This window comes from Gracilinanus agilis, chromosome 1 (assembly GCF_016433145.1).
Source record: "Gracilinanus agilis isolate LMUSP501 chromosome 1, AgileGrace, whole genome shotgun sequence".
Lineage (NCBI taxonomy): Eukaryota > Metazoa > Chordata > Mammalia > Didelphimorphia > Didelphidae > Gracilinanus > Gracilinanus agilis.
The window spans coordinates 135,724,761-135,738,656 of record NC_058130.1 but is presented as its reverse complement, the minus strand read 5'-3'; the positions used below and the strand labels follow the sequence as shown (position 1 = coordinate 135,738,656).

General features: G+C 37.3%; 1 protein-coding gene across 1 annotated transcript in view; it reads right to left on the bottom strand.

Annotated features, from left to right (window-relative positions):
- Positions 1–13,896, bottom strand: part of IFT140 (intraflagellar transport 140) — a 204,100-nt gene that overhangs the window by 103,443 nt on the left and 86,761 nt on the right. The window contains exons 15-16 of the mRNA XM_044657419.1: positions 7,471–7,639; positions 1,915–2,046 (exon numbers count right to left, since the gene is read on the bottom strand). Coding sequence (XP_044513354.1) covers positions 1,915–2,046; positions 7,471–7,639 — 301 coding nt within the window. The remainder of the gene's footprint in view (positions 1–1,914; positions 2,047–7,470; positions 7,640–13,896) is intronic.

Below are 13,896 nucleotides of genomic sequence, written 5' to 3'. Positions count from 1 at the left end.
ATTTTTTATTTTTTATACAAGCACCATTCTAAAATGTAAAAATACTGTGGTTACTTCTGATGGGTATTTTTTCATCTTTTGCTATGAGAAAATTTGGATATACTGAAGCCACTTACAGATTTTTGTTTTCAAAAGGCATATCCTTATTTTTAATGAAACATAATGATATGGCTCTGAATTAGCAAGCCAAGGTAGTTGCTATGTCTTTCTGATGCTAACCAGGATCATTTGATGCTAACCATTAAGTGAATTCTGGATAGAAGGTCAGTGAACAGCTGAAGAATCATTTTGGACATGGTTTTAGTTATGAGATATTTTTTCCAAGTTGATTATAAAGTACCTCATCTTAACAGGCAGGCAAATGTCTATACAGATTTTTAAAACCTTTTTCTATTAAGAGAACACAGAAAAAATGCTCAAAAGAGAAAGTGATCTGGCCTCTCACAAATTTACTTAAGAAGGTGGGAGAGCAGCATTAGAATTTAGGGTCAGAATCAGAATTGTAGGGTTAGAGTCAGTACTGAATGAGAATAGAATAGAATTAAGTTTGTAATTCTCAAAGTAAAGCACCCAGCTTACACACTCCCATAACCAGAAATGAAATGTGTAAATAAGTCTGTTTTCAGCTTCAAGCAAATCTAGTTATTTTAGGACCAGCCTTTTTATCTTACTTCAAGGACATCATCAGGGTCCAAGAAACAAGGAGATAGCCCAATTGTAGTTGCTCCCTTATTTCCTCTTACCCTTAAAAATTTAGGATGATACTCTTAATCCTCCCATTTGATGAGCTCGTATATCTTGCTCTTTCCTGATTGGGGTAGACTCCATGCCTAGATTTTAAGTCCTGGCCCCCAGACAAGGGAAGTTGGACAGAAGGGGGAGGGGAGTTGTGGGCACTTGCATTAGGAACTTATAAAATTTTGTATTTGCACTCTGGCATTGCATTTGCCACAAGGGCATCTGCCCTTCCTCATGAGGAAAAGAATAAATTTCTGCTTTTCTACTCTCATTTTCTGACTCCAGGTTTTTTAATTTATGTGCAGTGGCTACTCATTTTTATCTCACACAGTACTCTATATTAAGAAGTCATTTTACCTATTGGATAGTGGGAGGGGAAAAAAGGAAAACCCTGAAGTAGTATACATTAACATTCCTCAGAAATTTCATAATTATATGCCTATAGTGTACAGCTCTAAGACATGACTGTTTGTTTTCATAAATCTCTCATTGCCATCTGGGACACATTCCTATGGCACTGTATATCCTTTAAATTAACTTGAAATAAAAGAATAGCAGACTCATAGAAAGCTCCAGAAGTAAGGGACCTCAGAGGGCATTTTGTTCAACTCCCTTTTATCTGAAAAATAAGAAAGTGAGGATGCAGAGAGGAAAAAGACTTCTCCAGATCCAATAGCTTAATGCCAACAAAACTAGGGCAGAAAAGTACAGCTGGCTCTTAGGAGCATGTCAAGGTCCATTATTTAATTGAAGTACCACAACTGGCCTTAGAGGTACAATGTCCTAGGATTGCTTTTATTCCCACTTTCTAGAAGATAAGGCTAAAGCACAGAAAGATTAAGCAAGCTGCCTTTGACCACTCAATAGGATTTAAATTGGAGCTTTCTTTTTCCTCTACCTCTTGACCTTCTCAAGGTCTAGAACCAAAGTCTCATCTCTCCCAGTTCAGTACTTCTAAAACAACAACAAAGAAAATGCATAGCTTTCATGATATAGAAACCCTCACTATTTGCTATACATTTTTAGTGCTAAATTATGGTACATGCCCTTCAAAAAATGATTAAACACTGTAGAATCAATTCATATTTCAGAACAATGGAAGAATTGGTATTGACTGGGACTCAGTCAGAGAAATAAAAAGGATCAGAAAAATCATCTTTTTAACAGAAGACTCACTTTTTTTGTGAAGTAATAATGTGGCACTTCAATACCCAGAAGAGCCTGGAAGGCGCAAGGCCGTGGAAAACTGTCCTGAAGCAAGAGGCCATGTTCTTCAGTGCTGAAGAATGATATAATCAAAACATCTGCCTAGAAAGGGAGAAAAAGTATTATTCAGGTTTTAATATGACAATATTCTTTTTAAATTTTGTTTTTATTTTCCATTTTAACTTGCCAGAATCTACTTAAAAGGAAACAATGAATACATAGACACACAGATACACACACACACACACACACACACACACACACACACACACAGATGCAAGCTTCCTCATTAAAGCAAAGGGACAAAATACTATCCTATATTTATTTTCCCCTTACAACAAAAGGAATGATCTCCTTGAACAGAGAAAACATAAGCAAACTTGGACCTTTTTTTCCTGTCAAGATCCTCTATTTTGTTTTCAAATGGATATCTATCTGCTGCTATGTCTTTTTTCCTTCCACACTTCCATATATCCGTGATATCACTGATTTTAGAATGGTCTCAATGTTCCCTTACTGGATTTGTGAATTATTGTCTATCTATGTTTCTCATTCTGAATGCTTCTTTTCTGTTCCTCTTCAAGAATTCTGTACGTGTGGGGGAAGCTGGGTGGCTCAGTGGATTGAGAGCCAGGCCTAGAGACAGGAGGTCCTAGGTTCAAACCCAGCCTCAGACACTTCCTAGCTGTGTGACCCTGGGCAAGTCACTTGACCCCCATTGCCTACCCTTACCACTCTTCTGCCTTGGAGCCAATACACAGTATTGACTCTAAGACAGAAGGTAAGGGTTTAAAAAAAGAATTCTGTATGTGGAGATATATTTAAGATGCCAGGGGCCTTCCACTGTTTTAAAAAGATATACACATGTACATACATATGTACATATGTATGTATCTATATATTATACATGTAATACATATGTACACATGTGTGGGTGGTCCCAGTACAACACTTGAATTATCCATCCATCTTTTCTCCTTTACTCTTTCAACAAGACCATTCCAATTACTCCTCTAATCATACACACTCTTCACTATGGTATTTGTCACATACCAATCAGCACTAGTAATTTGTTATAGCCTACTTACATTTACCATTACCCTTTGAGTCACTTGAAATTGTCACTCTTCTTAGGTTGTGATTTATAAAAAAACAACCCTTTACCTTCTGTCTCTGAATCAGTACTATGAATTCCAAGGCAGAAGAATAGTCAGGGCTAGGCAATGGGGGTTAAGTGACTTGCCCAGGATCACAAAGCTAGGAAGTGTTTGGGGCCAGATTTTAACTTAGGACCCAAGTCTCTAGGCCTGGGTCTCCAACCACTGAACCACCCAGCTGCCCCTGGATTATGATTTATACTCATATATCATCATTAGAAAATTTTGGTGTTAAAAAGACAGGCTTTTATTACAGTGAGACACTTGAGATCATTAAAAAGGCTGTATAACTTTCCAAATTAAATAGTTTCATATTCTTATCCTCTATAATTCTGGGCAAAGAACAACAGCTCGTCAGGGTGCCTGTTTGAGATATGTTGGTGCACTTCACAAAATGAGTCTACACACCCACAAGTTCAATATTTATTTATTAATCTATTGATTAATAAACGTACTTATTGGCCAGGGCAGCCTTCCTAGTGAAAGCTGCACTGAACTGAAATTACAGTGCAGTTTTTATAGGGTACAAGATACAAAGCAAACAATGTTCATTAATTAGACATAACCTTGATGAAGCAAGCAAACCTTATCATCTAGAAGCCATATTCGTCATTGGCGTGGGGTACAGGACATTCCATTGTATATCTTATCCTAGACTGGCTGCTTGTTAGTAAAGGAGTTACTTTCTCATGGATCCTGACTCTATGTTGTTTTGGTTCTGAGCTGACTGGCCTTCACAGGAAAGCTCATTTCTGATTTCTATTTTCCCCAAAGAGAGACAAGTTTTCTGATCAATGACTTAGTTTACCTCACTTCAATGTGTCCTGATTGTTGCCTTGCTAATAGTGTACCATAACTTGGGAAACACGGACTCTGCATCGACTTTGTTTTTCCTGTGGAGCTGGCTTTGTTAAATTGTTTTTTAAGTGGCTGTGGATCTCATTGAGGAGGTATAGCATTGTTAAAGGCAATCAACACACCCTCAGTTGCCAAGGGCAGGGCCTGTGGTTTACTAATGTCTCTCAAATATGCCCTTCTCTCTTTGGATCCTGCCCCAATGGAGCCCTCTCGTGCCTGATCCTTACATGAGGCAGTTGCCCACTCTGCCCTCCCCCAGGCTTGGTTTGCCTGGTAAAGGGATCTTCCTAAAGCACATGTCAGCCCCGTCAGCCCTCTACTCAATAAATTCTAGGGGATCCCAATTGCTTCCAGGATCAAAGACAAAACCCAGTTTGGCATTCAAAACACTGCCTGGGCTGCCTGCCACCCCTGCTCCTTTCTAGTCTTCTTACACCGCTATGCCGTGCTGCGCGTCTTTCTGATCCAGCAGGTTCTCATACACCACATTCCATATTCTGATTCTGGGCACGTGCGCCCGCTATACCATGCTCCTGGAATGCTCTCCTTTAAGTACAGAGGAAACACCACATTCAAAAATCTTTCCCAAGACTTTTTTCTTTACACCCTTACCTTCTGTCTTAGAGTCAATACTGTGTATTGGTTCCAAGGCAGAAGAGAGGATAAGGACTAGGCAATGGGGGTTAAATAACTTGCCCAGGGTCACACGGCTAGGAAGTGTCTGAATCCAGATTTGAACCCAGGACCTCCCATCTCTAAGCCTGGCAATCTTAGCTGAGCTGAGCCACCCAGCTGCCCCCTAATACCTCTTAATTCTAGTATTTTCCTTCTGTTGATTATTTCTTCTGTACATTCCTGTACACAGCTTGTTTGTCCATAGTTGTTTGCACGCTGCCTCCCTCATCAGACTGGTGCTTTGCTTTGTGTCCCCAGGACTTAGCTCAATGCCTGGCATACAAGAGGCACTTTGTTGCTGTTGTTCGGTGATATCTCGTTCTTCATGATCCTGTGGACCATAGCCCACCCATACTGTCCATGGGGTTTTCTTGGCTGACACTGGAGTGTTTTGCCATTTCTTCCTCCAACAGGCACTTGGTAAATATTGATTGATTGAATGGCTCTCTATCTCTCAAGGAATTAAGTACCTGAAATTGTAGACTTGTTGGAAGAAATTTAGTTGCTCATTGCCTTCTCTTTTTCATCAAGGATGCCCTTGAGGTGTGTATAGATCATTCTTATCCACATATTAGAGAGGTCAGAAAGTAGACATGGGGTTGATTACTGATGTCTTCAGCCATTTAAAAAATAAATAAAAGGATCGCCTTTGGCCTTTTCCATTTTGGGGGGAAATATTCCACTATTGGAGACATTTTGAATATTGGTCTCTGAGGACATTTAAATTATATACTTTCAGCATGAATTTTTTCCCCCACGTGAACTATGTCAGGTCCACATACTCTTCTCAAATTCATCTCCTTAAAAACCACTACCAAAGTGAAGCCAAGATGGTGAAATAGCAAGAAGGACAACTGAGCTTTACACTCCAACTCAAAATATTCAGAAAATACCTTTGAGTCTTCAAAGTGAAATCTAAGCAGTTCAGGCCATAATATAGAGAGAGGTCTGAGAACTCTGGGGACTGGGTCTAGCCAATGATGGCAGCAAAGAACATTTTAATTTTAATTCAGGGAGAGACTGTGTGGCAGAGCAAGAAGAGGTTGCAAATCCAGCAGAGAGAGGCCTAAACCTTTGTAGAGTGCAGGAGCTAGTAGCCAAATGACAGCTCTTTCCTGCTACCCAATACCAGATCATAGATCCAGGGCTGAATAAGGAGGGGAACTATACTTAAGAATGGTGTTCCAGGGTGAGTAGCAATTGCAGATCTTAAACTGTATACTAAAAAGGAACAAGTTAAGAAGCAAGCCATAGTTTTATGGTTCTGAACTCAAGAGATGAATAGGGTCTTAGTTCTAATTCTCATCCTAGTCTGAAGCCTGCAGCAGAAAAACCAGGACAGGAATCTCTGAATAAGGGGAAGCCTGAAATTCTTTCAATCTGAACCAATATAACTTCCCAGCCGACTGTTAGTAGCTGAATCCAGCAGTAACCCTACTGGAACTTCAACTGGAACAAATCAATTTTGGAATTTATTTAGCTTGACTATATATTTGTAACAGGGGTTTTGTTTTTCTTTCTTTCTCAAGTAAGGGTAATTGAAATGTTTACTAAAGCATGATACCAAATGCCCTGCTTTCTTAAACTGGATTATAGAGAACATAATTTTATTTTATTTTTTGGTGATTTGGGGTCTTTATTATAGAAATCATTGATTTGATTGGATTGAGCTGTACATAATAGAATGATGGTTCTTAGAGGGCTACTGAGAGGTGTTTAGGGATATTCATTCCTATACTAAATGACCAAGTATTGCTACACTTTTTTAATTCTTCCATTTCCTTTTTCATTTTTAGGCTATTAGTTGTCATTTCTCATTAATATTGGTGTATCTGCCTCTAATAGATTTTCCCTTTGCTTCCCAACCTTACTAATCTGCTATGGACTGGAAAATAATGATGTATTAATAAAGGTAAGTATTTAATATAAGAGGCTTTGAGAGAGGGTCTGAGTTTCTCACTTAAGAAATAAACTACATTGGTTTTCCTGGATTTTTTTTTTTCCTTCTTACTTCTAGGTTCTGCTAAGCTCTAGATAGTGTAAGGAGGCAGATGTATGACGGTGGGATAAATGGACCATCTGGTTTTCACTTACAGTGTTTCTTCTGGTGATGAATTATATTAGTTTATTACTTATTGTATAAACTAGCAATTCTATTTATTATCTTCAAGCTTGCCTTTCTCCAGCTTCATGCCAATTAGGTAGCATCTAGGTCGTGTATCTATCTTTATTCCAGGATCACAAATTATCTGATATTAGTTGTACTCTAGTTTCTTCCTTTTTGATACTGTTGGCAGGGCCAAGTCAATCAATAGGGAAATAGATGAGTAGGAGCAAAAGAAAATGTTAGTTTGTGGTTCATATCTATAAACCACTTATCAATGCTTTGGTCACCTTTCAATTTAATCCTTACAGGATCCAGAGCAAGGCTAAGGGACTTGTGAGAAAGAAAACTAGCCACATTCAGAGGAAGAACTGTGGGAGGAGAAACACAGAAGAAAAACAACTGCTTGAACACATGGGCTGATGGGGATATTATTGGGGATGTAGACACTAAACGATAACTCTAGTCCAACTATCAATAATATGGAATTAGGTCTTAGTCGATGTTACATGTAAAATCCAGTGGAATTATGCATCAGCTATGGGGGTTGGGGGTTTGGGGGAGAGGGAAAGAACATGAAATATGTAACTAGGGGAAAATATTCAAAATAAAAATTAAAAAAAAAAAGAAAAATCAATTTAATCCTTGCAACCAAAACTTTCAAACTCACATCATGTTATCAAATGACACTATTTCATGCAAGATAAAATCAATGAGACAGAAGAGAAGTACCGTGTTGCCAGAATTTTCTGATGATGGTTGTTTCTTTTCAGCAGATTGCGGATGGACTGTAATAGCATCATGGACTGCTTCACATACAAAAAGCCTGGGCTCACTCTGATCCCAAAAGTGGCTGATTGGAACATGATCAAGTAGACTCAGATCCCCAAAAATAGGATTTCTAGATGAAAAAAAGAAAGAAATGTCTATAACTGTAGGAAGAACATTGTTACTATATCAGCTTTGTGAATTTCAATGAGGCCTGAACTAAATTGCAATTCTACATAGACTCATATTTTGAAAGATTATTAGTGAAGATATTTTTTGTGATTGTCTTCGCTTTATTACTTTTAGCCAAAAGTAATAAAATTATGAAAATTTGGTGTTCATCAAATCAAGAATAAAAAAATGTAAAAAAATTTGATACTTATCTGAAATGATGTCATAATAGTAGACATTTATAAAGCATGTTAAAGTTTATTAGCGATTTAAATATATACTACAGTTTTATTATTTGTACAGTAATTAATTATACAATTTAAGTAAAGGTTAAAGCCATCATTGCAATGCATTCATTTCCATACTCAATTAGATATTTAGAAGCACATTAGATTAAGGGAGTGACACACCCCCCCTTTGGGTAATGGCTGAACAAATCATAGAAACATGAGTGTTAGGAAATATTTTAGTACAAGAAAGGACAAAGGGTATGGTCTTAGAGAAAACTGGGATGACATATTAACTGATGCAAAGTGAAATGAGCAGAGACAAAACAACTTATACAGCAACATCACTGTGCCCAATTATGATTCTAGAGTATGATGATGAGGCATGCCTTTTGACAGAGGGGTAATTCAAAACACAGAATAAGACATAAGTTTTTGGACAGTGACAATATGGGATTTTTTTCCTAAACTATGTTTTCTATGAGGATTTTGTTTTTCTTTTTTTTTCAGTGAGGTGTGAGGCAGTTAGAGCTAGAAGGGAGAGAGGAATAAAAATAGAGCAATCAAAAAAAAGAAAGAAAGGTAACTAAAACATTTTTTTAATGCACAGCAGAAATAAAGAAAGCTTAAAGGAATTACAGATAATTTTAAGTTCTATGAATCTTTGTGCTTTGGGGGGGGGGGAATTGTGTTAATGGAATTAGCTCTAGTCCATTCATAGTCAAAACTCTACCTACCCAAGATGATGTCATCCCCACCTCCCTTAGTGGGGAGGGGGATGAGTTACCCACGCATGACAATAAGTAACAAATCAAGAACAAGGGTCTGCCCTTTGGGCAGTCCAAATCAGTGTAGAGGCTGCCATTTGTCCACTTGAATTAGAGGTGGGCCCACAGGAAGTGACAAGAGACACTATCTCTTCAAGTATGTTGGTTACTTCCTGCTAAGCGCGTTCCCGCTTTGAACTTGGTGCTGAAGGATCTCAGATGAGACCTCAGGCAGCTTCTACTCTGAATGGTCACGTGGGTAAGTTAGGCTGACTTCCTTGGCCTACCTTGGCGTTTTTTCCAAGACTTTACCTTAAGTAGGCTCTAGCCTATCTGATTGCTAGGCCTTGTGGCTTGTAGCCTAATTTATTTAGCCTTTTAACCTTCTCTCTCCGTCCAGGCCTCTGCAGGTCTGGACTATCCTCTCCCTCTCTTTATTTCCTTACCTTTTACCTTCCTAATTGTAAATAAACTACCTTAAATCCGATCCTGACTTGGGTCTATTTTTGTTACGGAATCAGTCTGAATTGTTGATTCCTTGTGGTCACACTTTAAATATATATCTATAAAATATCTAAAATCTCCCTTTTACAGGACAGGTTTACATTTTGAGTTCCAAGTTGCCTCCCTCCTTTGCTCCCAACTGTTTTAGAGGCCAACTTTGACATAGGTATATACATAGAACCATACAATACATACTTCTATATATCAGTTCTTTTTCTAGAGATGGATAACATTTTCCCTTATAAGTCCATTGTAGGGGATTTGAATATTTCCATTCCTCAGGATAATAGTCACTTACAGTTACTCTTTGAAAAATATTGCTGTTACTGTCTATAACATTCCTTTGATTCTACTTGTACGCTTCACTCTGATTATTATTTTTTAAAACCCTAGACTTCCAACTTAGAATTAATACTGTATATTGAGTCCAAGGCAGAAAAGCAGTAAGAGCTAGGCAATGGAGGTTAAAGTGACTTGCCCAGAGTCACAGCTAGGAAGTGTCTGAGGGCAAATTTGAACCTGGGACCCCCTGTCTCAAGCCTAGCTCTCAATTCCCTGAACTACCCAGCTGCCCCCAACATATGTAATTTTTTCACCCTTAAAAAAAAACAACCCAATAATCAAAATACTTACCCTTTATCAGCAAAGCCAGTCTCTAAGATAAGCACCAGGGACTTTTAAAGAAAATACTATCCAAAGCCAAAGAAGGAACTATTGAAATCTGAGTGCAGATCAAAACATACCATCTTCCACTATATTATCACCTTCATGAGATTTCTATTGTATGTGTGATATACATCTTCTATCATGACATGAGCAATATGGAAATATATATTACATGAAAGTACTGGTGTAATCTATATCAGACCATGGCGTGGTGGGGAATTTGAATTTTAAAATGTCTAAAAAAATTGTCAAAAATTGTTTCTACATGAACTGAAAAAAAGGGGAAAAAAAGAAAGTAAAAGAAAACTACTACCTTCCATCTTAGACTCAATATTGTGTATTAAATGTTCCAAGGCAAAAGAGCAGTAAGGACTAGACAATGAGAGTTAAGTGACTTGCCCAAGGTCATACAACCAGGCAATGTCAGGCCACATTTGAACCCAGGACCTCCCCTTTCTAGACCTTGCTCTCAAACCATTGAGCCACCTAGCTGCCCCCAACCTATGTACTATTAAAGATAATTAGTTTCTATATATTGGAGATTCACATTTTCATGTATACTTTATTCTATAGCATATAAGAAAATGTCCACTTTATTTAGTATCTGTTAAATTCAGAATTAAAAAAAACTTTACATAACAATACATGTTTCTCTGAAATGGTATAATAATAATAATATAGTTATTTTTATGTTTATGGAGCACATTTACATATATTATCACATTTGATCTTAAATACATCTTAAAAGGTAAATGTTAAAGGTATTATCCTTATATTTACACAAAAGGAAACTGAGACAGATCATTCAAGAGACTTTTCCAGGGTCACTTAGTTAAGGGTCATGTAAGCCTAAGAGGAAAGATTTGATATGAAGCGGAATCAAAGCCAGTGCTTTATCATTTATGCCACATTAACTCTATAGATAAATCCTTCTTTGAAGCAAGAGAATAAGAGGATTTTTTCCCTTATCAGGAACAGCTGGCACAATCTCTCAGTTGTACAGTGAACTCTACTGGGCAATAACTGATGTTACAGCTCAAGGCTTTCAACTTAATCTACTAAATAAAACACAGCCCACCTAAACTCCAACTCCCTAACATGCAAATGGTTTGGATAAAAAATGACAGTCTATGATCACATTTTTAGTTAGTGGTTTGAAAATGACAGTGGCAAGCTTAGCCCCAAAAGAATATAAAAAGATATCTATTCCCATTCCCCTATGGCTGTGGACTAGGGGAGAAGGGAAGAGAAGCAGGCCACTGATACAGAACACTATCAGATCTTTTTGATGTATTGCTGGACTTCATTGATTTTTTTTGCCTTTTCTCTACCCCACATTAAAAAAAATATTCATTACAAGAGATGTCTTCCTGGGAAGAGGAAGGAATACAAGGGGAAATTTTAGATGATGTTGGAAAAAGATATTAAAAATTTATGTAGAAAAAAGAAAATAACACTGTGGGAAGTTAAGGAAGAAGAGAATAACAATGAAAGAGGTGACAAAGGAAATGGTGATCAAAAATAAAACATTTGTATCTGAAAGAAACATTTTAACATTTTAGAAATACAATAATTTTATGTATGTATTTTTAGCATATTTCCTTCTAAAGAAACCTGAACTTATAATATTTGGCCCCTCAGATGCAATGAAAAAAGCACTGAATTAGGAGAAGGAAGGCTAGGGTCTGAGACCAGCTTCACTGCTAACTAGCCATGGGACCTCAGGGGAGCTGCTATTTAGCCCCTCTGGGCCTTGGTTTCCTCACTTAGATTCCTAAGGAAATGAAAGGGAGAGTTTGTGGCAGATGTTAAAGCCTAGCATGGTTTCAACAAGAACATGTCAGTCACACCACTTATTTTACATTCTTTTTTTTTTGGATAGCTTCTAGATGGATTCAACAGGGAAATGAATGCTACAGACAGAGGACATCTGGATATCAGCAAGGGATTTGTCAAAATTTTCTGGTTATTCTTTCTAAGAACAAGATAGACATGTTGATTCGATAATACTAGGTGGATATATACCTATATATCTAGTTGAATGACTTGAGAAAAAAAAGGTCATTAATGGGTCAGTGTTGAAGATTTCCAATGTTTTAATACCCTAAGGATCTGCATTTACTTCTGTGCCATTAATATTTTATAAATGACTTGAATAAAAGCATATTTGTGTGGTTGTTATAGTTGCAGATGACATGAAGTATAATAGGAGGGATAACATGATGGAAACAGGATCTAGAAGGATTTCAAAAGGCTATAAAGTGGCTTGGAATACAATATTCAGAAAGGCAAGAGAGCTGGGCCTGCAACCATGGATCAACTACCCATCAAAATTGACTATATATTTCCAGGGGAAAGTATGGGCATTCAACAAAATTGAAGAATTCCTAGTATTTGCACAGAAAAGACCAGGGCTAAATGGAAAGTTTGATATCCAACCACAAAAATCGAGAGAAACATGAAAAGGTAAATAGAAACAGAGGGGAAAGAAAGAAAACTTATAATTTTTAAATTTGCCTTTCTAAGGGCCTCAGTAACATCTAATTATATGTATTCCTATGTAGAGAAATGTTATGTATAATTCTCTGTAGTGAAATCTATTCACTATTATAGTATCCACTACTATAGTAATCAGAAGAATAATTCACAGGGTGAGGGTGGAACACTAAATAATCTAAGATGACATGGGGGATGGGAAAGAGGGGGTGAATAGCAGGGGACACCAAGAGAAACTTGAGTGAATAAGAAAAATAGGATATTCTATTACACACAAAGAGGGTATGGGAAGGAGAGGGGACAAATACTATTATAAGTAGGAGAGGAAGAGAGTATTAAGAGGTAATAATCAAACCTTACTCTCAGTGTAATCAACCCAGAGAGGGAAGAGTAGCTATACTATCCATTGGGACATAAAACTCTTATCTAACCCTTCTGAGAAAGTCAGAGGGGATAAATCAAGGGAAACAGGGGAGTGGGGAGATCAAAAAAAGGGAGGGGAGAAGAATGGGGAGGGAATTCATAAGGCCTTTAAAAACAAAAAGAGGGGGGGAATAAGGGAGGGGGTAGGAAGGGAAGTCAGTCAAGAGAGGGGATAAGGGATAGGGTCTTAATAGCAAACCACTGGTTTTAAAGGATATAGTTTAAGGAAAAGGGGTAGGAATAGGGGAGGAAACGAAAATGTCAGCAAATGCACAACTGATGATTATAACTCTGAATGTGAATGGGATGAACTCACCCATAAAACGGAAGCAAATAGCAGAGTGGATTAGATACCAAAATCCTACCATATGTTGTCTACAAGAAACACATATGAGACGGGTTGACATACACAAGTTTAAGGTTCAGGGTTTGAGCAAAATCTTTTGGGCATCAAATGAGAAAAAGAAGGCAGGAGTGGCTATTATGATTTCTGACAAAGCCAAAGTAAAAATAGATATGATTAAAAAAGACAGGGAAGGTCATTACATCCTGATTAAAGGCAGTATAAACAATGAGGAAATAACACTGTTCAATATATATGCACCAAGTGGCATAGCATCCAAATTCATAAAGGAGAAACTGGCAGAGCTCAAGAAGGAAAGAGATAGTAAAACCATACTAGTGGGAGATCTAAATATTCCTCTGTCAGATCTAGATAAATCAAACCAAAAAATAAATAATAAAGAGGTAAGAGAGGTGAATGAAGTCCTAGAAAAATTAGATCTAATTGATATGTGGAGAAAAATAAATAGGGACAAAAAGGAATACACCATCTTTTCAGCTGCACGTGGTACATTCACAAAGATTGACCATGTAATAGGGCATAGAAACATTGCAAACAAATGCAAACAAGCAGAAATAATAAATGTAACCTTCTCAGATCATAATGCAATAAAAATAATAATTAGTAAGGGCACCTGGACAGGAAAATCAAAAACTAATTGGAAATTAAATAATATGATTCTCCAAAACCAATTTGTCAAAGAAGGAATCATAGAAACAATCAATAATTTCATTGAAGAAAATGACAATGATGAGACATCCTACCAAACTCTGTGGGATGCGGCCAAGGCAGT